The sequence below is a fragment of the Tachypleus tridentatus genome, chromosome 8 (assembly GCF_004210375.1).
Source record: "Tachypleus tridentatus isolate NWPU-2018 chromosome 8, ASM421037v1, whole genome shotgun sequence".
In the NCBI taxonomy this organism is placed as follows: domain Eukaryota; kingdom Metazoa; phylum Arthropoda; class Merostomata; order Xiphosura; family Limulidae; genus Tachypleus; species Tachypleus tridentatus.
The window spans coordinates 31,828,084-31,852,990 of NC_134832.1; the positions used below are offsets into that span (position 1 = coordinate 31,828,084).

General features: G+C 34.5%; 2 protein-coding genes across 3 annotated transcripts in view; one reads left to right on the top strand and one right to left on the bottom strand.

The window, feature by feature from the left end:
• LOC143222106 (general transcription factor IIH subunit 1-like) overlaps positions 1–169 on the bottom strand; it is a 39,003-nt gene extending 38,834 nt beyond the window's left edge. Inside the window, exon 1 of the mRNA XM_076448054.1 lies at positions 48–169. Coding sequence (XP_076304169.1) covers positions 48–63 — 16 coding nt within the window. The 5' untranslated portion in view covers positions 64–169. The remainder of the gene's footprint in view (positions 1–47) is intronic.
• LOC143222107 (ciliary microtubule-associated protein 3) lies at positions 88–24,694 on the top strand. Of its 2 annotated transcripts, XM_076448057.1 has the most exons (8): positions 88–193; positions 6,670–6,818; positions 9,518–9,622; positions 11,254–11,381; positions 14,508–14,631; positions 14,966–15,078; positions 15,937–16,012; positions 24,474–24,694. In XM_076448057.1, the coding sequence occupies exons 1-8, from the start codon at positions 175–177 to the stop codon at positions 24,540–24,542; spliced, it is 783 nt and encodes a 260-aa protein (XP_076304172.1). In that variant the 5' UTR covers positions 88–174; the 3' UTR covers positions 24,543–24,694. The 2 variants fall into 2 exon arrangements, with proteins under 2 accessions (XP_076304172.1, XP_076304173.1); XM_076448058.1 differs by lacking the exon at positions 9,518–9,622.
• The last annotated feature ends 213 nt before the right edge of the window (positions 24,695–24,907 follow it).

Consider the following 24,907-nt stretch of genomic DNA (forward strand, 5'->3'; position numbering starts at 1 on the left):
GTAACAGAAATAAACACAAAAACCACAGAATGAAGCAGCATACTTACCACAAGCTGGCAACATTTTTCATGTTGATTAGCCTTGTATAATCAATAGCATAGCATGCAACGAGCTTCAAAAAATTGACAGTATTCAAGGAATTCAGAAAATTTTAGGTATACTTAATATTTCCATATGAAGAAAGAAAGTATCGGTAAGTAGATTCAATAGAATGTACATGAACACAGGTTTCGTAAATAATGTAAGAAGCGATAAATTGGAAAAGTGACTTTATATTATTGTAACCTTGCTTTCTCTTAAATATGCAGTCATAAGGAAATGTATGGATGAGTGACAGAAATAATGCACGAAAGTAGCGAGTGTCAAATAGGTCATAATGATTGCTTTGGTATGTGATTTTTTTTTAAGGTCCATTCATAACGAAAAATTTTTCTGGTGATATTTTCCTCATAAAAGATATTTTTAATAAATTAACTTTAGCTTGGATTATGATTATTCATAATTTATAAACTACTTAAACTGTAGCGCAGAATAAAAAAAAAATAAGATTCAGCAAAGTGATAAGAGGTCGTTGAGCCCAGAAAGTTCACTTTTTATGTATCACAGCAAATAACTCGAACTTTGGTTTATTTTTGTTTTGAGTTTCGCGCAAAGCTACTCGAGGGCTACTTGCGCTAGCCGTCCCTAATTTAGCAGTGTAAGATCAGAGGGAAGGCAACTAGTCATCACCACCGACCTCCAACTTTTGGGCTACTCTTTTGCCAACGAATAGTAAGATTGACCGTCACATTATAAAGCTCCCACGACTGAAACGGCGAGTATGTTTGGTGTGACAGGTATTCGAACCCGCGACTCTCAGATTACGAGTCCAGTGCCTTATCCACCTGGCCGGACCTAACTTGATCTTAATAGATGAATTAGAATCAATGTACTTACTTAATAAAAAAAATACATTGTCAGAAAAACTATATCACAAAATAATGTCAACAGAGAAAGATTATCATCAGTTACTCTGTTATTCAAATTTTCATTTCTAATCTTATTTATTACCATTTAGACTTAATAGGCAAATTATCCAAACCTTTAATTTTGAGCACCAGAAGTGTGTCACCTCTAAATCCTCCATGCTATGGAGTGGACGAAATTCGTCGTAGTTTCTAGGACTACTTCATATTTCAAAATCCTTAATTAGGGTATAACACATTATTTTCACCATGTTGCTTTCCTTTCTCTTTACAAGAGTACCGAAACTAAACATACTTTGCAATAGATTTTATACAGATAATTTATAAAACTGTACTCGTTTCGCTACAACTAAACTACCAGCCGAAGGCTACGATTTATTGTCACCAGAGTTCCTTTGTTTAAATAACTCTCTCGATATTTTTTTCCCTGCTAAGATTATCTGTGGTTGTCCTTAATTATAAGCTATTATCCAGAAGGAAGGCAGTCTTTTAACAGTACTCTACCACGAACATATATGGCATTAACTGTCGCTCTTACAATGCATCAGCATTCTAAAGTACAGGAAATATTTATGGTTTGACACAGTGAAAAAGTAAGACCTTTTCAAATTCCTATATCGTACAATTAACTACTTTCTTAATTAAGTTGTTGTTTGTTCCTTTTAGAGCAAACCCTCACAATGGGCTATCTTTGTTATATTCACCGCAGGGAATCAAATTAAACCCATATTTTAGCGTTGTGAGTGAATAAACATACCGTTGCATTACTAGAAGTTCCACTTTCTTCAGACTGTTCTGAATTTAAAAAAATTCTTCACGGAATTGATGTTCCATGTATCTTAATATTGTTATCAATTTTGGTATCATTACAGTCTAAAAAGATCTCCAAGCTGTTGAGATAAACATCGAAAACTAAAGAACCAGACCAAGGCCTATGGGCTATTACGCTAGCCACACACTAGATGGTATTTTATATTTTTGTTTCTGCTGATACAGAGTATCAATCGAACTTTATTTGGATAATTTGTATATATTAGTGCCGTAAAGTGCACCACTGATACTAACATTGGTGTCATATGCGATATATTTAATACCTGTATATGTTTGTTGACAGGGAATTCCCAATGGATACAAGAAAAGCTTTCTTTCATACAGAGGTACAGTCCATCGAAATACAGCAAAACAATAACAGCAAAATAAAATAAAATGTTCCGAAAAGGGAAACTTCGATCTGCGATACAAAAATGAAATGAATTATCATATAGCAAACTTATCCAATGTGGAGCAATGCCCATATCCACAAAGTGAAGACTATGATTATAATATAATGAAAGAAAATTTTCCGACCTCATACACACAAAGAGACGAAGCTGGTCATATCTCCTAGTACCATTAACAAAATAATAAAGAAACTTAAGTTAACGAAAACCCACAAAATTCTTGACATGCCTCGAAATAAACGCCTGTTTTCTAGAGAAAGATTTGCTATTAAATTGAATGACAGTGGTATCGTTCGACTACATACCTGTCGCCTCATTAGATAATATTCCAATGGGCACAGCATGGCCAGCTGGCCAAGGCACTCGACTCGTAATCCGAGGGTCGAATCCCTGTCACACTAAACATGCTCGTCCTTTCAGCCACGGGGGTGTTATAATGTTACGGTCAATCCCACTATTTGTTGGTAAAAGAGTAGCTCAAGAGTTGGTGGTAGGTGATGATGACTAGCTACCTTCTCTCTAGTCTTACACTGGTAAATTACGGACGGCTAACGCACATAGCCCTTGTGTAGCTTTGCGCGAAATTCAAACCAAACCAAAATATTCCAATGAATTTTCATGTATTTGATCTGCCTAAACGCAACCTAGGAGACTGATGTTCAGATAAATTGAATGCTTATGGATAGGTTGTTGATATATATTCATGATGTGCTAAATCATGTGGATCCAAGAAGTTTTGATAAAACTGAAATAGAAACCCTTATAACCCTAACGCTTTCAAAAGGTGGATCTTTCTTCTTCAGGGGCAATCTGGGAATGCCCAGTCAGTTGAACAAGTGATATATAAAGATTTAGTTTAGTAACGTCATAGATGTCATCGGACGTTTTGGGAATTGTTTATTTCTCTGTGTAGTGTTGTAAGCGTCTCATTTCTGGTGCTATGTACCCGATGGCGAAAATGTATATGAAAAAATGTTGGTGGTATTTTAACTTTGGAATGGATAAAATATGTGTGTGTTTTTGAGAACTGTGTTCAGGTGTTTAAAGTAAAAAAGTAAAGATAACACCTGGAGAGTGATTGAGAAAGATATGTTATATAAATCAATTTTAAAACGTGAAAAAAGGTGATATATATGCATGCAACGTCAGGCAATAACAACAAACTAAGCCCAATCGATTAGGAAGAACATAGTTTCAAGGGCAGCGCGAAACCTGAAACATAATTATTGCAATTTGCATTTAATCTAATCTTAAATTATGTTTAGCTAGAATTTGACTTATATGTCATATCCAGCATATTATAACGCTTCCATGGCTGAAAGGGAGAGCATGTTTGGTGTGACGGGGGTTTGAATCCATGGCCATTAAATTGCGAGTCAAGAGCCGTAAAACACTAAACCATATCGGGCATTGAAGACTAGGGTAAAGAGCATGGAGGGACGGAAGTAGAATGAGCGCGTGGAGAACGGAAGCAGAGTGAGCGCGAAAGTATCTGAGAATAATGATACTTGAGAAAATATCACTGAAGAGAGGAAAGCCTGAGCCAAGGCCGATGTCAAATATAAAATAAAATAGTAATAACTATATTAACTTCATTTTATTTACTTTGGGTACCTATTATTAAAAACAAAAATACTGACAAAAAAAAAAGACATGTAGCCATTTATCATAGTAAAGTATTGAGCAAAAGTGGTTGCTTCCGGCTGTTCGCTTCTCTGTTCTCAAATGTTCAGGATTAGGGACAGTACAATGTTACCTGAACAAATATCGTACTGCGATGGGATTCCATAATTAAAGAGAGGAGAGTTTCTGTTTTATCCGGCTAAACTCCATAGCTTGTAAACTAAATTGAATGTCGTGAACATATAGGTTTAATAACTTATTTCAAATTGGCAGATTCTGCCGCTAATGTTTTGGCTTTTTTTTTAAATTTCGTTTTTTAATAGACGTATCTTTTTTTTTAATATCAAGGTCTTTTCTTGAAGATACCCTAACTCATGCCATTTAATTTATTTCTGCTTTAAATTTTAATTTCTGTATAAAACTTGAAGAGGTCTTATACGGATTGTAATGCATAATTAATATTGCGTTCCTTCATTTCAGAATGCTTATTATATAAGTTATCACCATCAAGAGAAAAATATGTGTTCAATGGGCATTGAATAATAATTAATAGTAACGCTGGGAAGTAACTATTAAAACACTGAAAAGCAACAGCTTTAATAGCAGACAACATTTATACCACAGTTGATAGTTTAAACTATAATTAATTGTTATAAGTTATCTAATCATACTACAAACGTAGTAGCCGGCTTCATCTTTGTCATTAATGTAAATCAAAAAGTTAAAAGGTTCTAAGACTGAGCCCTGAGGTATCCTACTTCCAACATTAATCCAGTTTGTAGCATCCCTCTACACTCTTCCATCTAGCCATTCTTCTATCAAATCTGCTAACTTATTCCCCACACCTATAGAGATAATTTTTAGAAGCCTTTTATGTAGCAAATTGTCAAATTATTTCTGAAAATCATGATACACCAAATCTGTATGTGTTTTCTTATAGCAAAGCCACATCAAGCTGTATGCTGAGTCCACCGCAGGGAATCAAACTCCTGATTTTAGTGTCGTAAATCCGTAGATTTATCACTGTACCAGCATGGGACTACACCAAATTTAAACTCTTACTCTCTTCTACTTAAGCAGTAACATTTTCAAATAATATCAAAAGATTTGTAAGGAAAGATTTTTCCTTAGCGAAACCATAGTGACTATCCAATAAAATTCCGGCGGGGCAACTATGGATTAACGGGCTTAATACGATAAAATCTGGGGTTCAGTTCTTCGCATTGGTTACAGAAAATAGCACAAAGTGGCTTTGCTATAAGAAACACACACAGATTTGGTGTATCATGATTTTCAGAAATCATTTGACAAATTGCTACATAAAAGGCTTCTAAAAATTATCTCCAAAGGTGTGGTGAATAAGTTAGCAGATTTGACAGAAGAATGGCGAGATGGAAGAAAGTAGAGGGATGTTACAAACTGAATTTAGTCTGACTGGATTAATGTTGGAAGTGAGATACCTCAGGGCTCAGTCTTAGAACCTTTAGCTTTTGATTTACATTAATGACAAAAATGAAGGCGTGGTTAATAAATTACTTAAATTTACAGATGATATTAAGATCTTGGGAGTTGATAATTGTGAAGAAGCTGCTACTGATTTACAAAAGGATTTAGATAATTTGGTGAGTTGGGCAAATAAATGGCAGATGAGTTTTAATTATAATAAATGTACGATAATGCATGTGGGTTATCATAATTTGAAGTATAAATACAATTGGGATGGGAATAACATCGACAGTGTCATTAAATAAAGGGAATTTGGTGTAAAAGTTGATCAGTCTCTTGAGCCATCCAAGCAGTGTGTTGTTAATAATATAGTAAATAGGATTTTAGACTGTATCTACAGAAATATTGAATACAAATCTAAAGAGGTTTTAGGTTAACTGCACAGGTCACAGGCCACATTTGGAGTATTGCATTCAGTCTTTGGCTCCTTTCTAGAATGTTGTCTTGTGAACGAATTGTTATATGAGAAGGGGATGAGATCTCTCAAAGTGTTTTCTTTTGAAAAATGAAGAGTTAGAGGAGATTTGATTGAGGTGTTTAAAACTGCAAAGGAAATTGATACTGTTGATGCATTATCTTCTTAATATTTAACAGTGAGAATAATAGGACACAAGTATAAGTCATGAAGGGTAGGAGTCATCTTCAGCTAACTCAGTTTTATTTCTATGTCAATGACTTATATCAAAGTTCTGCAGAACTGGTAAATTGTAATCTTCTTAACAGTGAACATTGTCACTTACCAACGTAGTAAATGTGTAGTTTTAATTTCTACACTTTACCGCACGCTGTTTGCTGTTGAGTGAACCATACAGTCCACCACATGAACATGTTTCGGTGTGATAAAGCGAGAAAAGGTATTAGAGTGATTATCTATAACTGTTCAGACTGTATTGTGTATGTAATGTAATAACATATTATAATATAAGTATTAATTTTCTTGTTGTTTATCACAAAGCGATACAATAAGCTATCGGTGCAGTGCTCACCAAGGGTTAAGGAAGCCTTATTTTTAGTGCTATAATTATTCAGCTAAACCACTTTTGGAGGCGGGAGACATGTAAAAATTTAAGAAAACCTTTGACAAACACTCTGAAAATCCCACGTGTAACCCTCAAACAATTAAGGAAAGAATTAGTTGCAAAAAAAGTTTGAAATCGAACATTTATTTTACACAATTATGACTTTAGAGATTAAATAAAATTAAGATTTAAAAATTTAGCTAAATTTTTGTGATTCAGAAGTTAGCCTAAAGTTGACGTAAAATTGGCTATTCTTTCTTGAACATTCTATTTCAGATGAAATTTTGACTTCCATTGTTGTTGTTATTTTTAAGCTAATTATATTTACTTTTCTAGGAGGACAAAAGAGGAAAGCGAAAATGGCTTTTGGATCAATCCAACAGCGCCCTCTTTTGCCCAGCTCAATTCCTATGGATCGCATGGGAATAGCTTTATGTAGTAATAGTTCTCCACATCTTGGACCGGGATCATACGATTGTGAAAAAGTACTTTTTGGTTTTATTAATTATGATGTTGTTATGATTAAGATAAAATATCAACGAACATAAAGTTTCTGTTATTTTCTTCAACGTCTCTTTGAATATTTAAGTCGTACACTCGGATCATGCGATATACATATGTGACATATCTGACTTAGTATATAGTGCCATTTTCGTAAAATTTGCTATTACTCGTTAGAAATTTTATTTAACATTGATAAAATGTTTTAAAAGTTTAACAGTAAATGAGTAAAGGGTCTGAAATATTTGAAACTTTTAAGAACGAATAAAGAAGCACGGGGCCCGGCATGGCCGAGCGCGTAAGGCGTGCGACTCGTAATCCGAGGGTCGCGGGTTCGCGCCCGCGTCGCGCTAAACATGCTCGCCCTCCCAGCCGTGGGGGTGTATAATGTGACGGTCAATCCCACTATTCGTTGGTAAAAGAGTAGCCCAAGAGTTGGCGGTGGGTGGTGATGACTAGCTGCCTTCCCTCTAGTCTTACACTGCTAAATTAGGGACGGCTAGCACAGATAGCCCTCGAGTAGCTTTGTGCGAAATTCCAAAACAAACAAACAAACAAACAAACAAAGAAGCACGGTATGAGGATATTCGTTATTGCCTTCTGCAATACGTTTCTAAAGATTTAAAAACATTTTAATGCCATCATTCCATCCAATATTTAATGTATTGTAACCATTGCTCTGCATTGACGTAGCTACAACCTTCTATACAAAAATACTACATGCCACCCATATAGGTGAATGGTGCTTTGCAGTTTTGAATAAAATTGTGTTTTTTAAATTGTTTTTCTATCTTATTTAGGCACTCGACTAGTAATCCGAAGATTGCGGGTTCGAATCCCCGTCACACCAAACATGCTCGCCCTTTTAGCCTTGGGGGCGCTATAATGTGATGGTCAATCCCACTATTCGTTGGTAAAAGAGTAGCCCAAGAGTTGGCGGTGGGTGGTGATGACTAGCTATCTTTCCTCTAGTCTTACACTGCTAAATTAGGGACGGCTAGTGTAGATAGCCCTTATCTAGCTTTGCGCGAAATTAAAAAAAAGCAAAATAAATTATATCTTATTTTATCCTTATATAATATTTCTATTTAGTATTTTTTATTCACCCTTCATAGTATTTGACTTACATTTAGATAAGCTGTGATTTATTACACTATTTTATATTTTTATCCATGATGCTGGTTCTGTGAATATATATACATATATATATAACATTAAAATTAAAAAAAGGTATTATGCAAGTCTGTCTCCTTCCATCAGAATAAACAGCAATCTTTGTAACAATTCATTAATTATTAATATTCATATATGTTATCAAGTAATAAAATAGCTATATAAAAGATGTAGGGATGGCAGTACCAAAAATAATGCAAACAATAATACAGGGATAATGGAGTTATACATAGATTATCTCTCCATAACTTTCAATATTAAATATTGATATTACACGGTAAAATGCATGAGTACAAAATAGACACGAGGTCGATGAATTCAACCGACGTAGTAGCGAGAGTCTGTAATAGTCTTTAATAATCAAGACATGTTTTGACTCAGCTTGGTTTTTCTCGTACGTAGGTCTCTTAGTTACATTATATTGACGCCTACCTTGACATGACCGTGACATTATGATAAACAAACTGCATACCAGCACCAGAAATATATAACTTTCAACTGCTGTATTATTAGAACTAAGTATGCATTTTACGGTGTATCATTAAATTTTAATATTGAAAGTCATGTAAGGATGATCTATGTATAGCTGTATCATTCATATTTTCTTGTTTGCATTATTTTTGACACTGCTGTCCCTAATTTCACATTTACAAAATATTTTTATTACTTGTTTATGACATTTTCCCATGACAGAAAGTTAGAGTATTCTATGAATGTGTGGGTAATAAAATTAAATATTATGTGTATTGATTATTTTTTTTACTTCTTCACTTCATACATAATTAGGGGCTGGCATCATAAAAAAACACCAATTGTCTAGCGTACAAAGCATTAAACATTCTACATGTTACAGTCATTTAATGTTCGTCTATTACTGGTTAATAATTCATGTTTCACTGTGTACTTAAGATTTTCAAAAGAACGCTAGATTTCTATATAAAAAAGCTAACTTCAAGGGGTAATGACAACATCGTTTACGCTAAAATTATGATTTAAAAAAAAATTATTACTAGATATTATGACTAAGCAATGACATCGTGCACTGGCCAGGAATACATTGAGTGGATTTAGGTTTGAACTGACGTTAATGATAGACTAGTTGTACAGTTATCTCGACTGAAACAAGAAGAAAGATGAACAATTTGACAGGTTGGTCACTTTCTAGATTGGTATCTTAGCGATGGTTTCTTACATTTTTCTGGTGCTTATGAGTAGAGAAACAAATAAAAGTAAGTGGAAATAATATTTTAAAGTAAAACTCTCTGTCTTTGTTGATTTTTAGCGTGTATATTTGTTTGTATTGTGCCTATTGAGTACTTTGACCATCTTTACATATATACTCAATTGATTCTATATTATAAATAAACGATATTTAAACAACAAAATTTGAAACAACTGTAAAGCAAAACTTAGGCTTAAATCATAGGATTTTGTTCGCAACAGCGTTTTCACAATACTTTTAAATAAGATTATAAGACTATCAGATTTACTATTATTATTTGTTGTACAGATCACATCTTTATCGACTTCTTTGAACAATCGCAAATTCAGTAAACGTGGTTGGGGGTTCGGTGCTAGAACCAGCGATCGTGTAGTTTTTCCAAAACAAACAATGGTGAGTCATTTCTATAAATAATCTTTAAGTAGATGATAGTTAATTTTTATTTATACATTAGAAAAAACTATAACGAATTCATTTCTAGCTTATAAACATTTATATACTGATTTTTTAAAGATATATTTGAGGATTTATTGTTCTTCAAATACCCAGTTGTTTAGTAAAAACGACGACATTAAACTGATTCTCAGAAAAATAAGTGTACGGGGGGATTTTCAGAGATAATTTTACATCTTTTAAAGTAAAACTCTCTGCCACTGTCGATTTTTTAGCGTGGATATTTGTATTATGCCTATAAAGTACTTTGGTTATCCCTACATATAAAATCAACTGAATCTATGGTACCAGAAATAAACGTCTTTAAAATACCAAAGTGTGAAAAACTGTAAAGCGAAACATAGACTTAAATCACAGTTTTTTATAGGGACATCTACACAATTTTTGCTCGAATAAGGTTATGAGTTAGAAACTTCTGCAACTAGTTTTTCCCAAATTGTCATATATATTCAAGCTAGGGAAAGCTGCCCACCACGTCGTACCCCGATGATCAGAGGTAAGAATGCTGGACAGCCTGTTAACTGTTTTCTGTTCATGATAAACTGTTTCGTGTACTCACAGCTATTGCAGAAAATCGTTGATTTATTCTTACCTGAAACTATATGAAAAGTAAACCAAGACGTCAAAATACAAAAACAAGTCATTTGCGCCTATGTTTTGTTTCTTTGTTTTGGAATTTCGCACAAAGCTACTCTAAAGCTATCTGTGCTAGCCGTCCCTAATTTAGCAGTGTTAGACTAGAGGGAAGGCAGTTAGTCATCACCACCCACCGCCAACTCTTGGGCTACTCTTTTACCAACGAATAGTGGGATTGACCGTCACATTATACGCCCCCACGGCTGGGAGGGCGAGCATGTTTAGCGCGACGTGGGCGCGAACCCGCGACCCTCGGATTACGAGTCGCACGCCTTATGCGCTTGGCCATGCCAGGCCCCACGCCTATTTTCAGAGGTCAAAACATCAAAATATTAAAAAACAAGTTATGTACGCCTATGGTCAGAGATCAAGACGTCAAAATACAAAAACAAGTTATGTACGCCTATGGTCAGAGATCAAGACGTCAAAATACAAAGAGATATGTGTTGCTCACAAAATCACGTCAAAAGTAAAGCGGTAGAAAATCATAGAAAGTTATGTTTCAACACTACAGTTCATGTACACGTACAAACAGGATCGCCTTCTCTCCACCCTCCAGTGTCTCAGTGGTAAGTCTGAAGGCTTACGTTGCTAAAAATTGGGTTTTAATACCCCTGATGGGCAGAGCACCAAACCAAGAATATTTATACTTTCTTATGTTTATGCTATTTGAAGTAATATGTAAAAGTGAGAAGTCTGTATTCACTGTTTTATTAACATGCAACAACGCCCTCTTTGTGTAAAATGTTTACAATACAATTACTTCGCTATATTGACCACTTTACCATAACTACATACTTATCTCATTTCTGTAGATTTATTCCAAGAGTCAATGTGATATGGCATGAAATATTAACTCTCACAATTTATTTTACAGTAATCATGTTACGGTCTACGTTTGATATTTTAAGGCTTTATAAATTGTGACTTCTTAGGATGTTCCTGCTCCATGTGATCTCCAGCCTGACCAATCGGCTATAAAAACGTTCAAGCAGAACCAAATACCATTCGGTATCGGAACTCCCAGATTTTTGGATTACTGTAAATCTGAGGATATTCCTGGGTGAGTGAATACAGTAAATCTGAATTGGAATTATAGCGGAACAGCTTATCATAATGTTACTTACTGGGTAAGCAGTTGTGACGTCACTCTTTAATAATAATAAAAAAAAGCGGGAATTATAAAGAAAGTTCCGTGAGAAGGAGATCGTGAAGCCATTAAAACTGTCTTGCCACAACAAGAATTTTAATAATAATGTAGTCATTTTTCTTTTTGAGCGTGTGTGATTGGAGTTTTAAGTTAGGGCGTGGGCAAGGGGTGGGCGCTTGCTGCGGTTGAAGCTAGTTATTCTTCTCTGTGGCACCGCCGCACCCAGCGAACTATACTTGCTGTTAGAATTGTACACAAATACTGCAGTATCTGCACCCACTAGCTGTAGAGTGCTACAACTGTCTCAACCGTTTGTCTAGTCTACCTCAGGCTCCTGATTCGACAAAAACGTGCTCCTTCAATAAATTACGGAGGTTAAAGGTGATGTGGGGAAAGAAGACCAAATAGTACAAAAAGTGTTTAACGTCGTTTTCAATAATTATGTCGTAACAAGAAACTAAACGTAAAGTAAATAGTTACGGTTATGATTTTTGCTTTGTCTTTTTTACGTAATGGAATTTGTAAAGTACAATTGGAGAAGTCGAAGATAGACACCGGTTATAAGTTTCATGGCGTGAAAGGACGCTAAACTATCCATTAATTCATTTTAACACTAATAGCTGATGTTTACCATAGACTTCACTAAAAGAACAAAATAAGAGAGAATCCTCAGTAACCGCGGTTGTGATTAGATCTCTAATCGGTCATGGGATGGAGCTTTATGCTAAATGTTTGCAAATGAAAAAAAACAACAAGAAACAAACTCAGGACCATTCTATAAGCCGCTATGCCACGGCTAAAAAGTGACAGTTGATCACTGTTAAACTCTAGAACCATTAAAATCATAACTAGTTTGAATAGCTTTTAATATGTTTCTACATCTTTGAATTCGCTAAAAAACTAATTTTAAGACTCGTAACTGTTTTATACTTCTAACTACTTTTCAGTAATTTGTTCATTTTGAATTTCGGACAAAGTGACACGAGGGCTATCTATGCTAGCTGTCCATAATTTAGCACTATACGACCCACCGTCAACTCTTGGGCTACTCTTTTACCAACGAATAGTGGGATTGACAGCAACATTATAGCACTCCCACTGCTGTAGGGCAAAAATGTTTGATGTACCAGGGATTTGAATCCACGACCCTTAAATTGCGAGTCGAGCGCCCCATCGCCACCTGTCCATGCTTGGCCTACTTTTCAGTTATTGGCCTAACTAATTTATACTTAACTAATTACTAATTTTAGAAAACTAGCTAAAATAATGTATTCAATAAAATGTTGTCAATGATATTTTTATTTGAGATCTAGAGTTAACAACTTGTGTAAGCTATGAAATATGCACATATATATATATACACACTAACTGTTTGCAACACAATTTCTCTATGTATTTGTATATTTAAATACACGTATACTGAGGTTCGGTTGCTTATAATATGAAAAACAGTGGCGGCGCCAGGATATTTTCATTGGGGTGGGGGGAGGGGTTGAGGTAAGCTGTGGAGGGGCTGACTGCTAGTACCACTTCTTACTTCCAAGTTGTGTTAGTTTATATGAAACGAATGGGAATTTCTCTCCTTATATTGTCATTAGGGCTTAAAAGGATATTCATTTGAAACATCGACATCTGAGGAAAAAGATATAACATACATACTATTGGGTCATTTCACGAATAAGGAACAAATAACAACTAAACATAGTTCAACATTACGAACAACTGCTCCGCGGCATTGAAATCACCAAATTATATTAATAGCACACGAAAATCCAGAACATATCCGTGAAATACTCTTAGAGAAAGTGTTTATCTTTAACCATATAGCACAAGTACTTAATTAGAGGGTAGTGATAATGTAAAGTTACAAGGCTATTTAGCGAACACAAACACAGCTTTAATAGGGCATGTTGTAAAACTGTGGGCAGCTAATGGAAGTGAGCGGGGGGTGTGGCGTGTGGCTGGCATCTGGATCTCGATCGGGCTGAGCCGATCGTTAGCCGTACCCAGAGCATACACCATGGTCAGCGGCTTGGTAATCATACGCTTAAGGGTTCGAGACGGGAATCGCGCGCTCGAACAAAGCAAACCCGCATAGTAGCACCAAAACAAAATGTCTAAATTGCAGTTGACCTTCACAGAAAGGCTGGTTTCTTCATAAGTTCACATTATTCATACAGGTCAAACTGTGATTGTGATATTGTTCTTATTATCATAAGTGTGACAAGCACCTGTTGCAATAATGTAACTACTACATTACATTAAATTAGGCACTTGTAAATAGTCCAATGACAATTTCAAAATTCATTCTAGAATTGTTTAGAAATATTATTTGGTCAGTTAACATGTAAGGTTATTTTCTAATCATAAGTATAACATTAATTGAATTGTAAGTCACAATTTTAAGTGTATGCCACAATCATCAGTACAATTTTGGATGGCTGATACACAATGCAAAATGATCTCACAGAGGACACAACATCGGCTAAATGCTTCATAGTTTTGACCTATGCACAATACACTAACACATGCATGCTGTGTTTTACTTTTCAATAAAAGATAAATGAAATTAATGGGTAAATAACTGTGAAACCTTTGGTTTATCAAGTAAAATCCCTGATGATCTGTTGTAACTTGAAATCAACGTGGTTGTCTAATCTTCGTCAAAGCTCAAGATGGAATGGCGTTACACAGGGAGTGGCAATACAGCGCATGAGTTTCAGTGCATTCAGTACGTTGCTATGGGATGCATGACACATACTTCCGTCTTAAGAAAGACGTTGAGTTCTACAGATCTATGTCTCTTTGATGTTAATTGTTAAGCAACAACTACGATTGTGTTTTCCATATTTTATGAATATATGTAGGTAACAATATTGGGGTGGCTTGGCTTATTTGGTGGGGGCTTAAGCCCCCAAGCCCCCCTTGGCGCCGCCACTGATGAAAAATTCACAGTGATTTATTGTGTAACGAATTTCTCTGTTAAATACTTGTTGTTAAAATATATTTGCATTCAGTTTATTTATATTTTGCTATTAGACCAGGAACATACAGTAATGAAATGGAGCAGAAACGTCAGTATATGATTGAAGGATCATTTGGCGGACCCATAACTATTGTGCCACCAGTCACCATCAAGTGTGTTGAAGAAAACAGTGACAGAGTAAACAATTTTAAGAATTTGTTGTTCAGAACGGATACACCAGAGTGCCTCCTTTGTGTGTTTGTAACATACTGTATGAAAGTCACTTAGTAGCAAACAAAAAATGTCAAATAAGTGCTGATTTACATTAATTCAGCGACATCTATAAAATTATAGACGAATTAATTCCTGTGAAAATGGCGAAGCGAAATGTAAAATAAATAAATAAATAACATAAAATATTAGGTTATCAGAAAGAGAAATTTAGAAAATATATTATTTATACGTATACCTGTTGACAGGTAATTTTGTTATTTAAAGATTTTTTTATAATTCTTTTTCTGTCCCCTATTAGTGTTACCTGTGTCGTTCGTCTCCAGTTGGTGATTATTACTGCCACAGAAAAGAAGTTTTATGTCGTCAGTGTTACAAAAATCAGTGGGAAACAGAGAATGTCTTGTCTAAAAGGTACTTTCCATACATTCACTTTATTTTTATATCATTAATGATGAAATGTTTACCATTTTTCGCACCATAGAAAACGCGCGTTTATGAATCTGTAATTTAGACTCGTCTTTTATATTTGAATTGAAATCTTTGTAATATTATGTTAGTTTTTCTTTTAAAGAATTCACATTCTTAATCCTTCTCTCTATATGCTTCATCAAATGTTCGATGTTTATTTCACCGTTATTTTATTTATATACTTAGTTATATAGGTAATTAGAAAATGTATACTTATTTACACGTATGAAGATGATACAACATTCATGCTACTTTTACACGTATGAAGATGATACAATATTCATGCTAATTTTTACACGTATGAAGATGATACAACATTCATGCTAATTTTTTACACGTATTAAGACGATACAACATTCATGCCAATTTTCTCAAAAGGGGCCTAAGGCCACCTGGAGAGGTTACCTGTTTTAACCACTCGCACCATTATGCAGTTGTGTGTTGTGTGTCAGTCAGTCATTAGAAGCTAAAATGACGTCACATTAGGGACGCTTAACATTTTAATTTGTACTTTTGTGCCGTTAGTAAAATGTGCACATCACAAAAAGAATTATGCACCCTGTAGGGTACAACACAGAATGACATATGAACTTGAAAATAAATAAAAATATATTTGTTACTCTTAATTTTAGTTTTATTCACTCTTGAAATACAGCAGGAGAGGATAAATAACAGAACTTTAATATTTTTCATATTATTTTAATTTCAAATGACTATATAATGTTTTGGTTTAATGTCGTGAGTTTTAATGTATATGAGTAATTCTTATTAATTTAAATAATAAAATTTACGTTTTAATAGGAAGTTGATGACATTTATCAAAGTGCGGGATTGTTCTTTCATGCATGACCACCAGGGGACCCCTGCTGCCATACAGGTATTGACTTCACCATAAGACAATTTTGTACAGTTCAGAAAATATCCATACAATGCTAGATAACTCAACCCGCTAGGTGAATTCTTTACTAATGTTTGGTAGGTCGTTATAGCGCAAAGCTTTCTGCGCTCAGTCCAGGAGGATTTTAACCGGATTTAAGCAGGATTTTAACATTGTACGTCTGTAAGCTTACTAATAACACTATTTGTGGAACAATAAATGTATGTGGGGTACAATCCATAGTTTATATTACTTGCTTTTATTTTCAAGCTAAATGTTGTTTGAAGAACGAAAAACTAGACTTCTTTTTTCTTAACAAAGCTATATTTTCATAACTTGCAAAGTAAACAAATATTCTTTGGACAAAATACACCAATATTTTCATGTAAAATTTAGCCTTTGCTCTGTATTTGATTTATTTATAGAGATACAAGTTAAATTTGTTTTTTGAATTTCGCGCAAAGCTACACAAGGGCTATCTGCACTACCCGTCCCTAATTTAACAGTGTAAGACTAGAGGGAAGGCAGGTAGTCATCACCACCTACCGCCAACTCTTGGGTTACTCTTTTACCAACAAATAGTGGGATTGACCGTAACATTATAACGCCCCACGGCTGAAAAGGAGAGCATGTTTGGTGTGACGGGGACTCGAACCCGCGACTATCAGATTACGAGTCAGACGCCTTGACATACCTGTCCATGCCAGGTCTCTTATAAGTTAAGACATGCATCGTATGTGTGAAATATTTTATACAAACAATTTTATCATTGACTCCTGTAAGTTATTCTAATAAATACTGCTTGCACCACAATTGTTAATACTTGTAGCTTTGGGATTGATAATCTGTATATGAGAGAATGAACGAATAGTAAGTTTTATGATATTATAATCATTACGCAAACGGTTATTGTATATTTATATTGAATTAGTTGAAACGAGTTTGATTAAACGTAATATATGAGATAATGTTTTAGGATACAGTCTGAAATATATAATTCTGAAATAAGTACAATAATATTATTTTTGAATATTCTAGTTTCCTGTTATAATAATAATAAAGTTAAAATCAAATTGTTCTCAGAGTATGTTTTGTTTTATAACATGATGTTTGAAAACTATTTAGGCGATTTTAAGCAACATTTTTAGGCTTCGTTTCTTTCAAGGAAGCTATCCGATCATACTTTGCAAAGCAAATAAATATTCTTTGTACAAATACACCAATATTTAAGTGTCTTATGCCTTCACTAGATGGCGATACATTTTAAATATACAGCTCTAGAGTTATGTATGTCCGCTTACCAGTGTAAAATGGACCATTTAGAAGTTAATAAAATCAAGTAGTTTCAGTAAATAGAAATTTAAAAAAGCATAGTATATAATATAAATGTATGTATATTTTCTTATGGTTCAAGTACTATTTCCTAAAATTAGAAAAGGCCAACTTGATTTATTGTTCTGTTTTCATAAAGTTAAGTTTTCTGTTGTTTTTTAGCGATTTTTCATCAATGTTTAGAAGCGCAAAAGTACACGATTGGCTATTTATGCTTTTGTCAACCGTGAAGAATAGAAATCCGAGTTTTAGCGTTGTAAGTCCATAAACTTGTTGTTACCATTTTTTAGAAGAAACCATTTGATTTTAAATATCAAAATTATTTTTTCTGTATTTATAAAAAATGTTTTTGTAATATTTCTATTTAAAGCTGTATATTCATTTTTATATATAACTCTAGAATGCTTCCAGGTTTTATGGAGCCTGGATTCTTTGCAGTAGGTGTCTGTAACTTTTTGCCAATACAGTTGAACAATAAACGCAAAGCTCACAATTCACTTGTTTTAAAATAATTATTTTGTTTGTTTTTCGAATTCCTCGCCACGCTACACGCGGGTTATTTTCGCTAGCCATCCGTAATTTATCAATTTAAAACCAGAAGGAAGGTCACCACGTTATAACACGCCATGGGTGAAAATGCGAGTATATTTAGTGTGATGGGAATTTGAACCCCCGATCCTCCTATTACGTGTTAAGCTTTCTAACCACGTGGCCATATTGGACCTGCAGAACAATTCAAACATATGTACAACATTTCGTTACGCTATTTGATATCACAGTTTTATCCAGAGCTTTAAATAATTGACTCTTTTTTTTCCACACAAATGGGTCAATTACTTTATAACACCATTTGATAAGATAAATTATTCTCTTAAGTTCCTGTTATTACAATACAAGCTGTGGAACTCATTTTAGAAATCGTTCCTCACGACTAAACTGACTTCACTTACACTAACTTATCTTACTTCCTCTTTGAATCTGCACGTATTTATAATATGCGACCGAAAAATCTAGTCCCGCAGTAACAATAATATTGCACATAACGAGAAAACCTTAGAAGTTTTGAGTAAGATTAGGTAAACATTATCACCAAAGCCTATCACAATATGCTTTTCGTATAGAGCTACGTAACGAAACTTGTTATAATTGTTGCTTTTAAAATAATTAACTTTTAACATTCTCATTATAAAAAATAAATAATCAATAAATGCTAAAGCACACAATGATTAAATAATAACTCTTAAACTGAACAGTCTTCATATCCAACAAATATAAAACATTTTTGCATAATTGTTGCGGTTTCTGTGATGTAAAAACTTCCACAAAGAGCTAACATTCTACTTTAAATTATTTTACCATGTGAAAAATATTCTATTTAACTAAATCCATCAGTAGATGCAAATGTAAACAAGGTTAAATGCCTCTCATTTGATAAGAGAAACATAAATAATGTATTTAATTAACTGCTATGTTCAACATTAATTTCAGACCCGGCATAGCCAGGTGAGTTAAGGCGTTCGACTCCTAATCTAAGCATCGCGGGTTCGAATCCCCGTCACACCAAACATGTTCGCCCTTTTAGCCGTGGAAGCATTATAATGTGACGTTCAATCCCACTATTCGTGGGTAAAAGAGTAGTCCAAGAGTTGGCGATGGGTGGTGATGACCAACTGCCTTCCCTCTAGTCTTACAATGCTAAATTAGGGATAGTTAGCGCAGATAACCCTCGTGTAGCTTTGTGCGAAACTCAAAACAAACAAACAACATTAATTTCATTTCCTCATCTCTTAATCACGTGAATATCAAGTGATAGAAAATAACGAATTCATTATATATTTTTTATCTTTCTTTTTTTTTTTGGTTGAAACAAACATTGGAATATATTATATTATAAAATTATATTTCCCTTCATTCCTTATCTTCGTTGTTAACAAAAAATCAAAGTCAGTGAAAAGATTTATTTGAGAGGGTTATAATGAATTTCGGTTTTGAACTTTGCTTGAGACTGAAACTTTTATCACACAGTTCTGAACTACGTTTTTACACCTAAACCTTCCTTTAAACAACACTTCAGAAAAATATATACTATTTCTAGATTACAGGTTCCAGTAAAATGTATGGTATATAAAACATTTTTTCGCTCTGGTATGTGGTGTAGTTTGTTAAGTGATAAGTTTGTTTTTTTTTGCTTTTATTTAACCTCAGCTTGTCTCTGATTGACGTGGCTACTTAATAAATATTCCAGACTCATTAATTCTTTATCTTTATAAACAAATAGTATGATCGTTAAAACGTACAAAAATAATAAATTATAAGCTATGAAATATAGGCTTAAGCTTATTAAAATATGTGTATATATCTAAGAGGCTTATATTTCAACACCATTATGTGTCGTTTTTGCTAAAAACAGTTTAATGACTTTTAAGGAAGCATCAGATGAATTCGTTTTCAACCAAAAGCCCATTATATATTTTTCTGTTACTTACAATTTATAAAGCTATTAAAATGTTTACGATGCTACACAAGAAATTGTTCTCACTCGCGAGCTAATTCCTTGTAAAGCCAGATGTCATTATCTTTACCTTAGCCAATAAGAAGATTAAGAAAACAAATTATTCAGTGAAAGAAAAGATCTTTTAAAATCTTGTTATACAAAGTAAAACAGCTTTAAATATTTTCGGGTTCATTTCCTTTAAGTATAATACGCACGTGATAATTTAACGCTTGTAAAACATTAGTTTCGATGCGTTAATATCAGCGGAAAATCTGTTAACGACATATTTTTGGAAAGTTTGCTGATTTACTGGCCTTATTTGTGTTTATTTGTGTGCAGCAATTAAAAGAAAAGTCATATTCTTGAAACATTGCTTGTTTGTTTTTTGAATTTCACACAAAGCTACTCGAGGGTTATCTGCGCTAGCTGTCCTTAATTTAGTAGTGTAAGACTAGAGGGAAGGCAGCTAGTCATCACCACCCACCGTCAACTCTTAGGCTACTCTTTTACTAACGAATAGCGTGATTGACCGTCACATTATAGCGCTCCCACGGCTGAAAGGGCGAGCATGTTTGTGTGACGGGGATTCGAACCCGTAACCCTCGGATTACGAGTCAAGCGCCTTAACCACCAAGTAATATCTTTATGAGATTTGGAACGAGTTTTATATTGTTATCACATCTTATATCTCTAGAAGGGTTCTTTTGAATTATTATTATGTGGTAAAAAAATAAAGTAAGGTCCACTCCACGTGACATAACGAATTAATTCATTTCTTCCCTGACGTTTACTACGGGTTACATTTACTTTTACACATGCTGTAGGCTTAAGTTTTCAAGTTCCGCATTTTCATTTTCAAAAGTATCTACGATACTTGTGTTACTTAAGCCTATTTGACAAAGACAAAACTTACATAATTTCCTTAATAATTGATAGAATGACTAAGTATACGTTACACCTTTCACTGCTTAACAATGAACTGAAACACTCATTGAATATTCTTTAACTCCACTAACTGCCTACTCATATTTATAAATAACGTACTTTTGTTTCTCATTATTAGACGAATCTTCCCGATTATTAAAATTCAAGAACAGTCTAGGTACAGCATCATCATCATCACGACAAGCAGCTACCTCTAAACAACTAAATTATAACTTTGACAATATAGCTTACAACACTGTCCCCTTCCTGGATTGTGAAATCCTTTAAACAATCCTAGTACACAAATAAAACCGTTCATTAAACTGTTCATTTAGCAAGTCGTTTTGATGCTTTTCTATTTCGAAATTTATACTATACACTTTCCTTGTCATCATTTGCTGTCCTGTCACAGAGAGACCTCTTCTTGGGTAGATGGTCGAGCAATATCACTGTTGACCGTATTAATGATATCTTTTGAAAATGGCCTCGACAAAAGCTTTGTGTTAGCAAATTCTTCTCCTTTAGAGTTACCAATTTGACCATTCTTTCAATAACGTACCTTCAAAAGACAATTACATTGGATAATCTTCGATGTGAACTGTCTTTTACTCTAGGTTCTGTAAACTAAATACGTTCTTCAGTCCCATTTATGTCTTTACAAACATTTACGTAACTTTTGAATTTGTTTTCTTGTTTAGCTATGAAATCATGTCTTGTCAGCATTAGCATCATAATGACTTTTCATTTTATCATAAGCTGATTTAATTCTTTCCCAAGTAAAGTCATGCATGATATCTTTATTCTTTCGGTCCACGATAGCTCTTCCAACGATGAATACCTAAAAACATAACAAAGTCATTGGTTCCACCACCACTTACATTTATACTCTTGGTATAAATATTTTACTATTTGGCGTTACAATGATCATTCTCGGTGTTGGCACCAGAATTTCAACTTTTGGTGCAATAATTCTGTGTAGTACACAGGAAATTCCTGGTCATAAACTGAGAGGCTATGTGAATCTAGCCCAAACTTTCATCTATTAAACGTAAATTACCCACAAATTATGAAACAAAAAGAAATTTCCTATTGTAAAGGTGATTTACAGCTCTCCTACTGCTGGAACTTTATGTCTACGCGCTGCTTGCATCAACTCACCATTTTTCTTCATTGCTGGAGACAATCCTTCAGGTTTCATTATCAACTCGGGTTTAATTACTGTAATTGTATAACTAGCGTCGATCAACATATTACAAAGCTTCCCAATAATAAAACCATGGACTCATGGATTGTCCTCCTATTTACTTGATATAGATAGGATATTCTTATCTGAACGTTGCCCCGTAAGTTCATATAATTCCCGTTTCTAGATGTCTAGTTGGCCTTTTATTGATTATTTGATATGGTTAGACTTAAATATTTGTCCATGAGTATCGTCGTCATGGTGTATTAACAGCTGTTAATTCATCACATTGTCGAATGTAATGACCAGGTTTATAACAGTTCCCTCTTTTGCTGACATTTTTTGTGAGGAGTTGTTATTCGCTACCAATTTTTGTCTGCAGTTTCTGGCAAAATGTCTTTTCAATCCACACTAACAAACATCTAATAATTTTCCTCCATTCTGTGTAACCAACTGTCTAACTAATCCTTCAGTTCTTCTAGACTATCATCACAGTGAGTTACTGTTTCAGTACCACTGATGCTGATGATTCTGTAACTTCTATGTGGTATTTTTAATTGTTTATTTATGTGCAACTGTAATGGACTCAAGTTCCATCATCAACAGGAAGCATCTTTTAAAGATGTGCAGCTATATCGCTTCAAACCAATTCTAATATCCTCATCTGTTGTGACAACAATGAATTAGCCACCTGCCAACTAATCCATCACTTCACGTGGAAGTTCTGGGTAAAATAATTTTCTACAAGTTCGGCTAAGAGTTTTCCTTTTCTCTGTACCTTGTTCTCGAACTATTCTCTGGATATACGTCTTTCTTGTGTGTCACTCCAATAAATAATGCAGCTATTCATGCTTAATAGTTGCTGCGCCTCTGAGCTGGAAGGTAATTTTCTTAGAACTGATCCTTTTAAATGAGCACCAATACTGACAGCTTAACCTTCACTGTTCCATCTGTTTTCTATAAAATATTTCAAACTAAACATGAGAGCTTCCAATGGTATCTTTCTATTATAGTCCGTTGGTTTCCCAATCGAGCAGTATTATTGAGTTGACCAGCTAAATTCTGGAACTAATTCTGGTAGCGACAATAGATGAAACAGCAGTAAAAGGATTAGGTGGAGGCCAAATAAGTCCTATTCCATACTTTGTTTTAGGTTGAAAGTCTTGGACAGATGCATAAAGAGATATGATTGGTCTAATCTTTGCATTTACCAATTCGTCTTCTCATTTTATTTTCTCACTGATTTCTTTTCTACTTGTTTTTTACCCTTTTGTGCTTTCTTCAACATGTTATAAGAACTTCGTACATCTTCAACACCTTCATGAACCTTGGCTTCTATAAGGTTCATTTTTCTGGTCTTCTTCGAATTTCCTGTCCTGTTCATCTAATTTTCGGTCTTTTTCTTCTTACTTTTCTTTTCAACTGTTTCATCAGGGCCTGGCATGGCCTAGCGCGTTAAGGCGTGCGCTTCGTAATCTGAGGATCGCGGGTTCGCGCCCGAGTCGTGCCAAACATGCTCGCCCTCCCAGCCGTGGGGGCGTTATAATGTGACGGTCAATCCCACTATTCGTTGGTAAAAGAGTAGCCCAAGAGTTGGCGGTGGTGGTGATGACTAGCTGCCTTCCCTCTAGTCTTACACTGTTAAATTAGGGCTAGCACAGATAGCCCTCGAGTAGCTTTGTGCGAAATTCCAACAACAACAACTGTTTCATCGTTTTTAGAAGATTTCGATCTAGTTTTTTGCACATATTATTTTATCAAAAGTTAGGGAAAAGCAAATATCTCTCAAGTAACTCTGTGCGAGATTCAGCACAAACGAAATGTTCCTGATAAAAACAGTACTTTAACTCTCGACGTATTCATCTCTATAGAGTCTGAGAAAACTTTCAGCTCATGAAAAAAAAAAGTTTGAGGAAACTTTGTTTTTGCCTCCTATAAATAATAATCTAATTCAGGGAATCATGGGAAAGGCACCAACAATACTGCTAACTCAGTAACTCAATTTTAGCATGTTACTTTCTGCAAAATTCATTGATCAGTTTATGAATTTCACCGAAAAACGCTTTTAAAAGGCTTAATCTATACTAAGAATCCACTGCCTGATCTAAGGACATATAACTAAACTTCTTGTGGGTCAGGCATTGCCTGGTCGTTAGGGCGCTTGACTCGTAATCTGAGGGTTGCGGGTTCGAATCTTTGTCACACCAAACATGCTCGTCATTTCAGCCGTGGAGGGGTTATAATGTGATGGTCAATCCCACTATTCGTTGATAAAAGAGTAGCCCAATAGTTGGCGGTGGGTGGTGATGACTAGCTGCCTTCCCTCTAGTCTTACACTGCTAAATTAGGAACGGTTAGCACAGATAGCCCTCGTGTAGCTTTGCGTGAAATTTAAAACAAACCAGTCTTATAAGCTAGAACGAAAATCAACAAAAAGTCTTCGTGTTGTTATCGGATAGATGTTGTTGTTTTTTTGTATTTCCATAAAATAATCTCAAGATACTTGTTGTTATTGTTTTATTTTGCAGTTAGTAAATGCCAAAGACTTGAAAAAACTACAACGCAGAGAAGCGTACCTGAGCAAATACTACAGTTAAATACGCCACAACAATATTGGTAGAGATGATGGAAACATCCTGTAAATATAAATTACACGACTCCACCCACAGAAAACCTGAAATAGAGTTTGATTGAAGATCCTAACAATTTATAATAGCACCAGTGTCTAATGGTTCTTTAGATGTTTCGAACACCATTTGAAAATAAAATAATAATAAAAGAAAAGTAATAATGCATTTTTTGTTTTGCACTATTTGTTTATATTATCGACTGGTCATGGTTTGATATGTTAGCATGCTGGGCTGCGGATTGCAAGGTCCAAAATTCGAACCGCGGTATACCGCTTAACATGCTTTGTAGTTTCAGCTGTGGGAACGCTGTAACTGACCATTAATCTTTCTCC

Coding starts and splice junctions, on each gene's coding strand:
- LOC143222107 (XM_076448057.1), top strand. Junction 9,623..11,253: donor TTTTTCCAAAACAAACAATG/GTGAGTCATTTC, acceptor GTGACTTCTTAG/GATGTTCCTGCTCCATGTGA. Junction 15,079..15,936: donor GAGAATGTCTTGTCTAAAAG/GTACTTTCCATA, acceptor ACGTTTTAATAG/GAAGTTGATGACATTTATCA.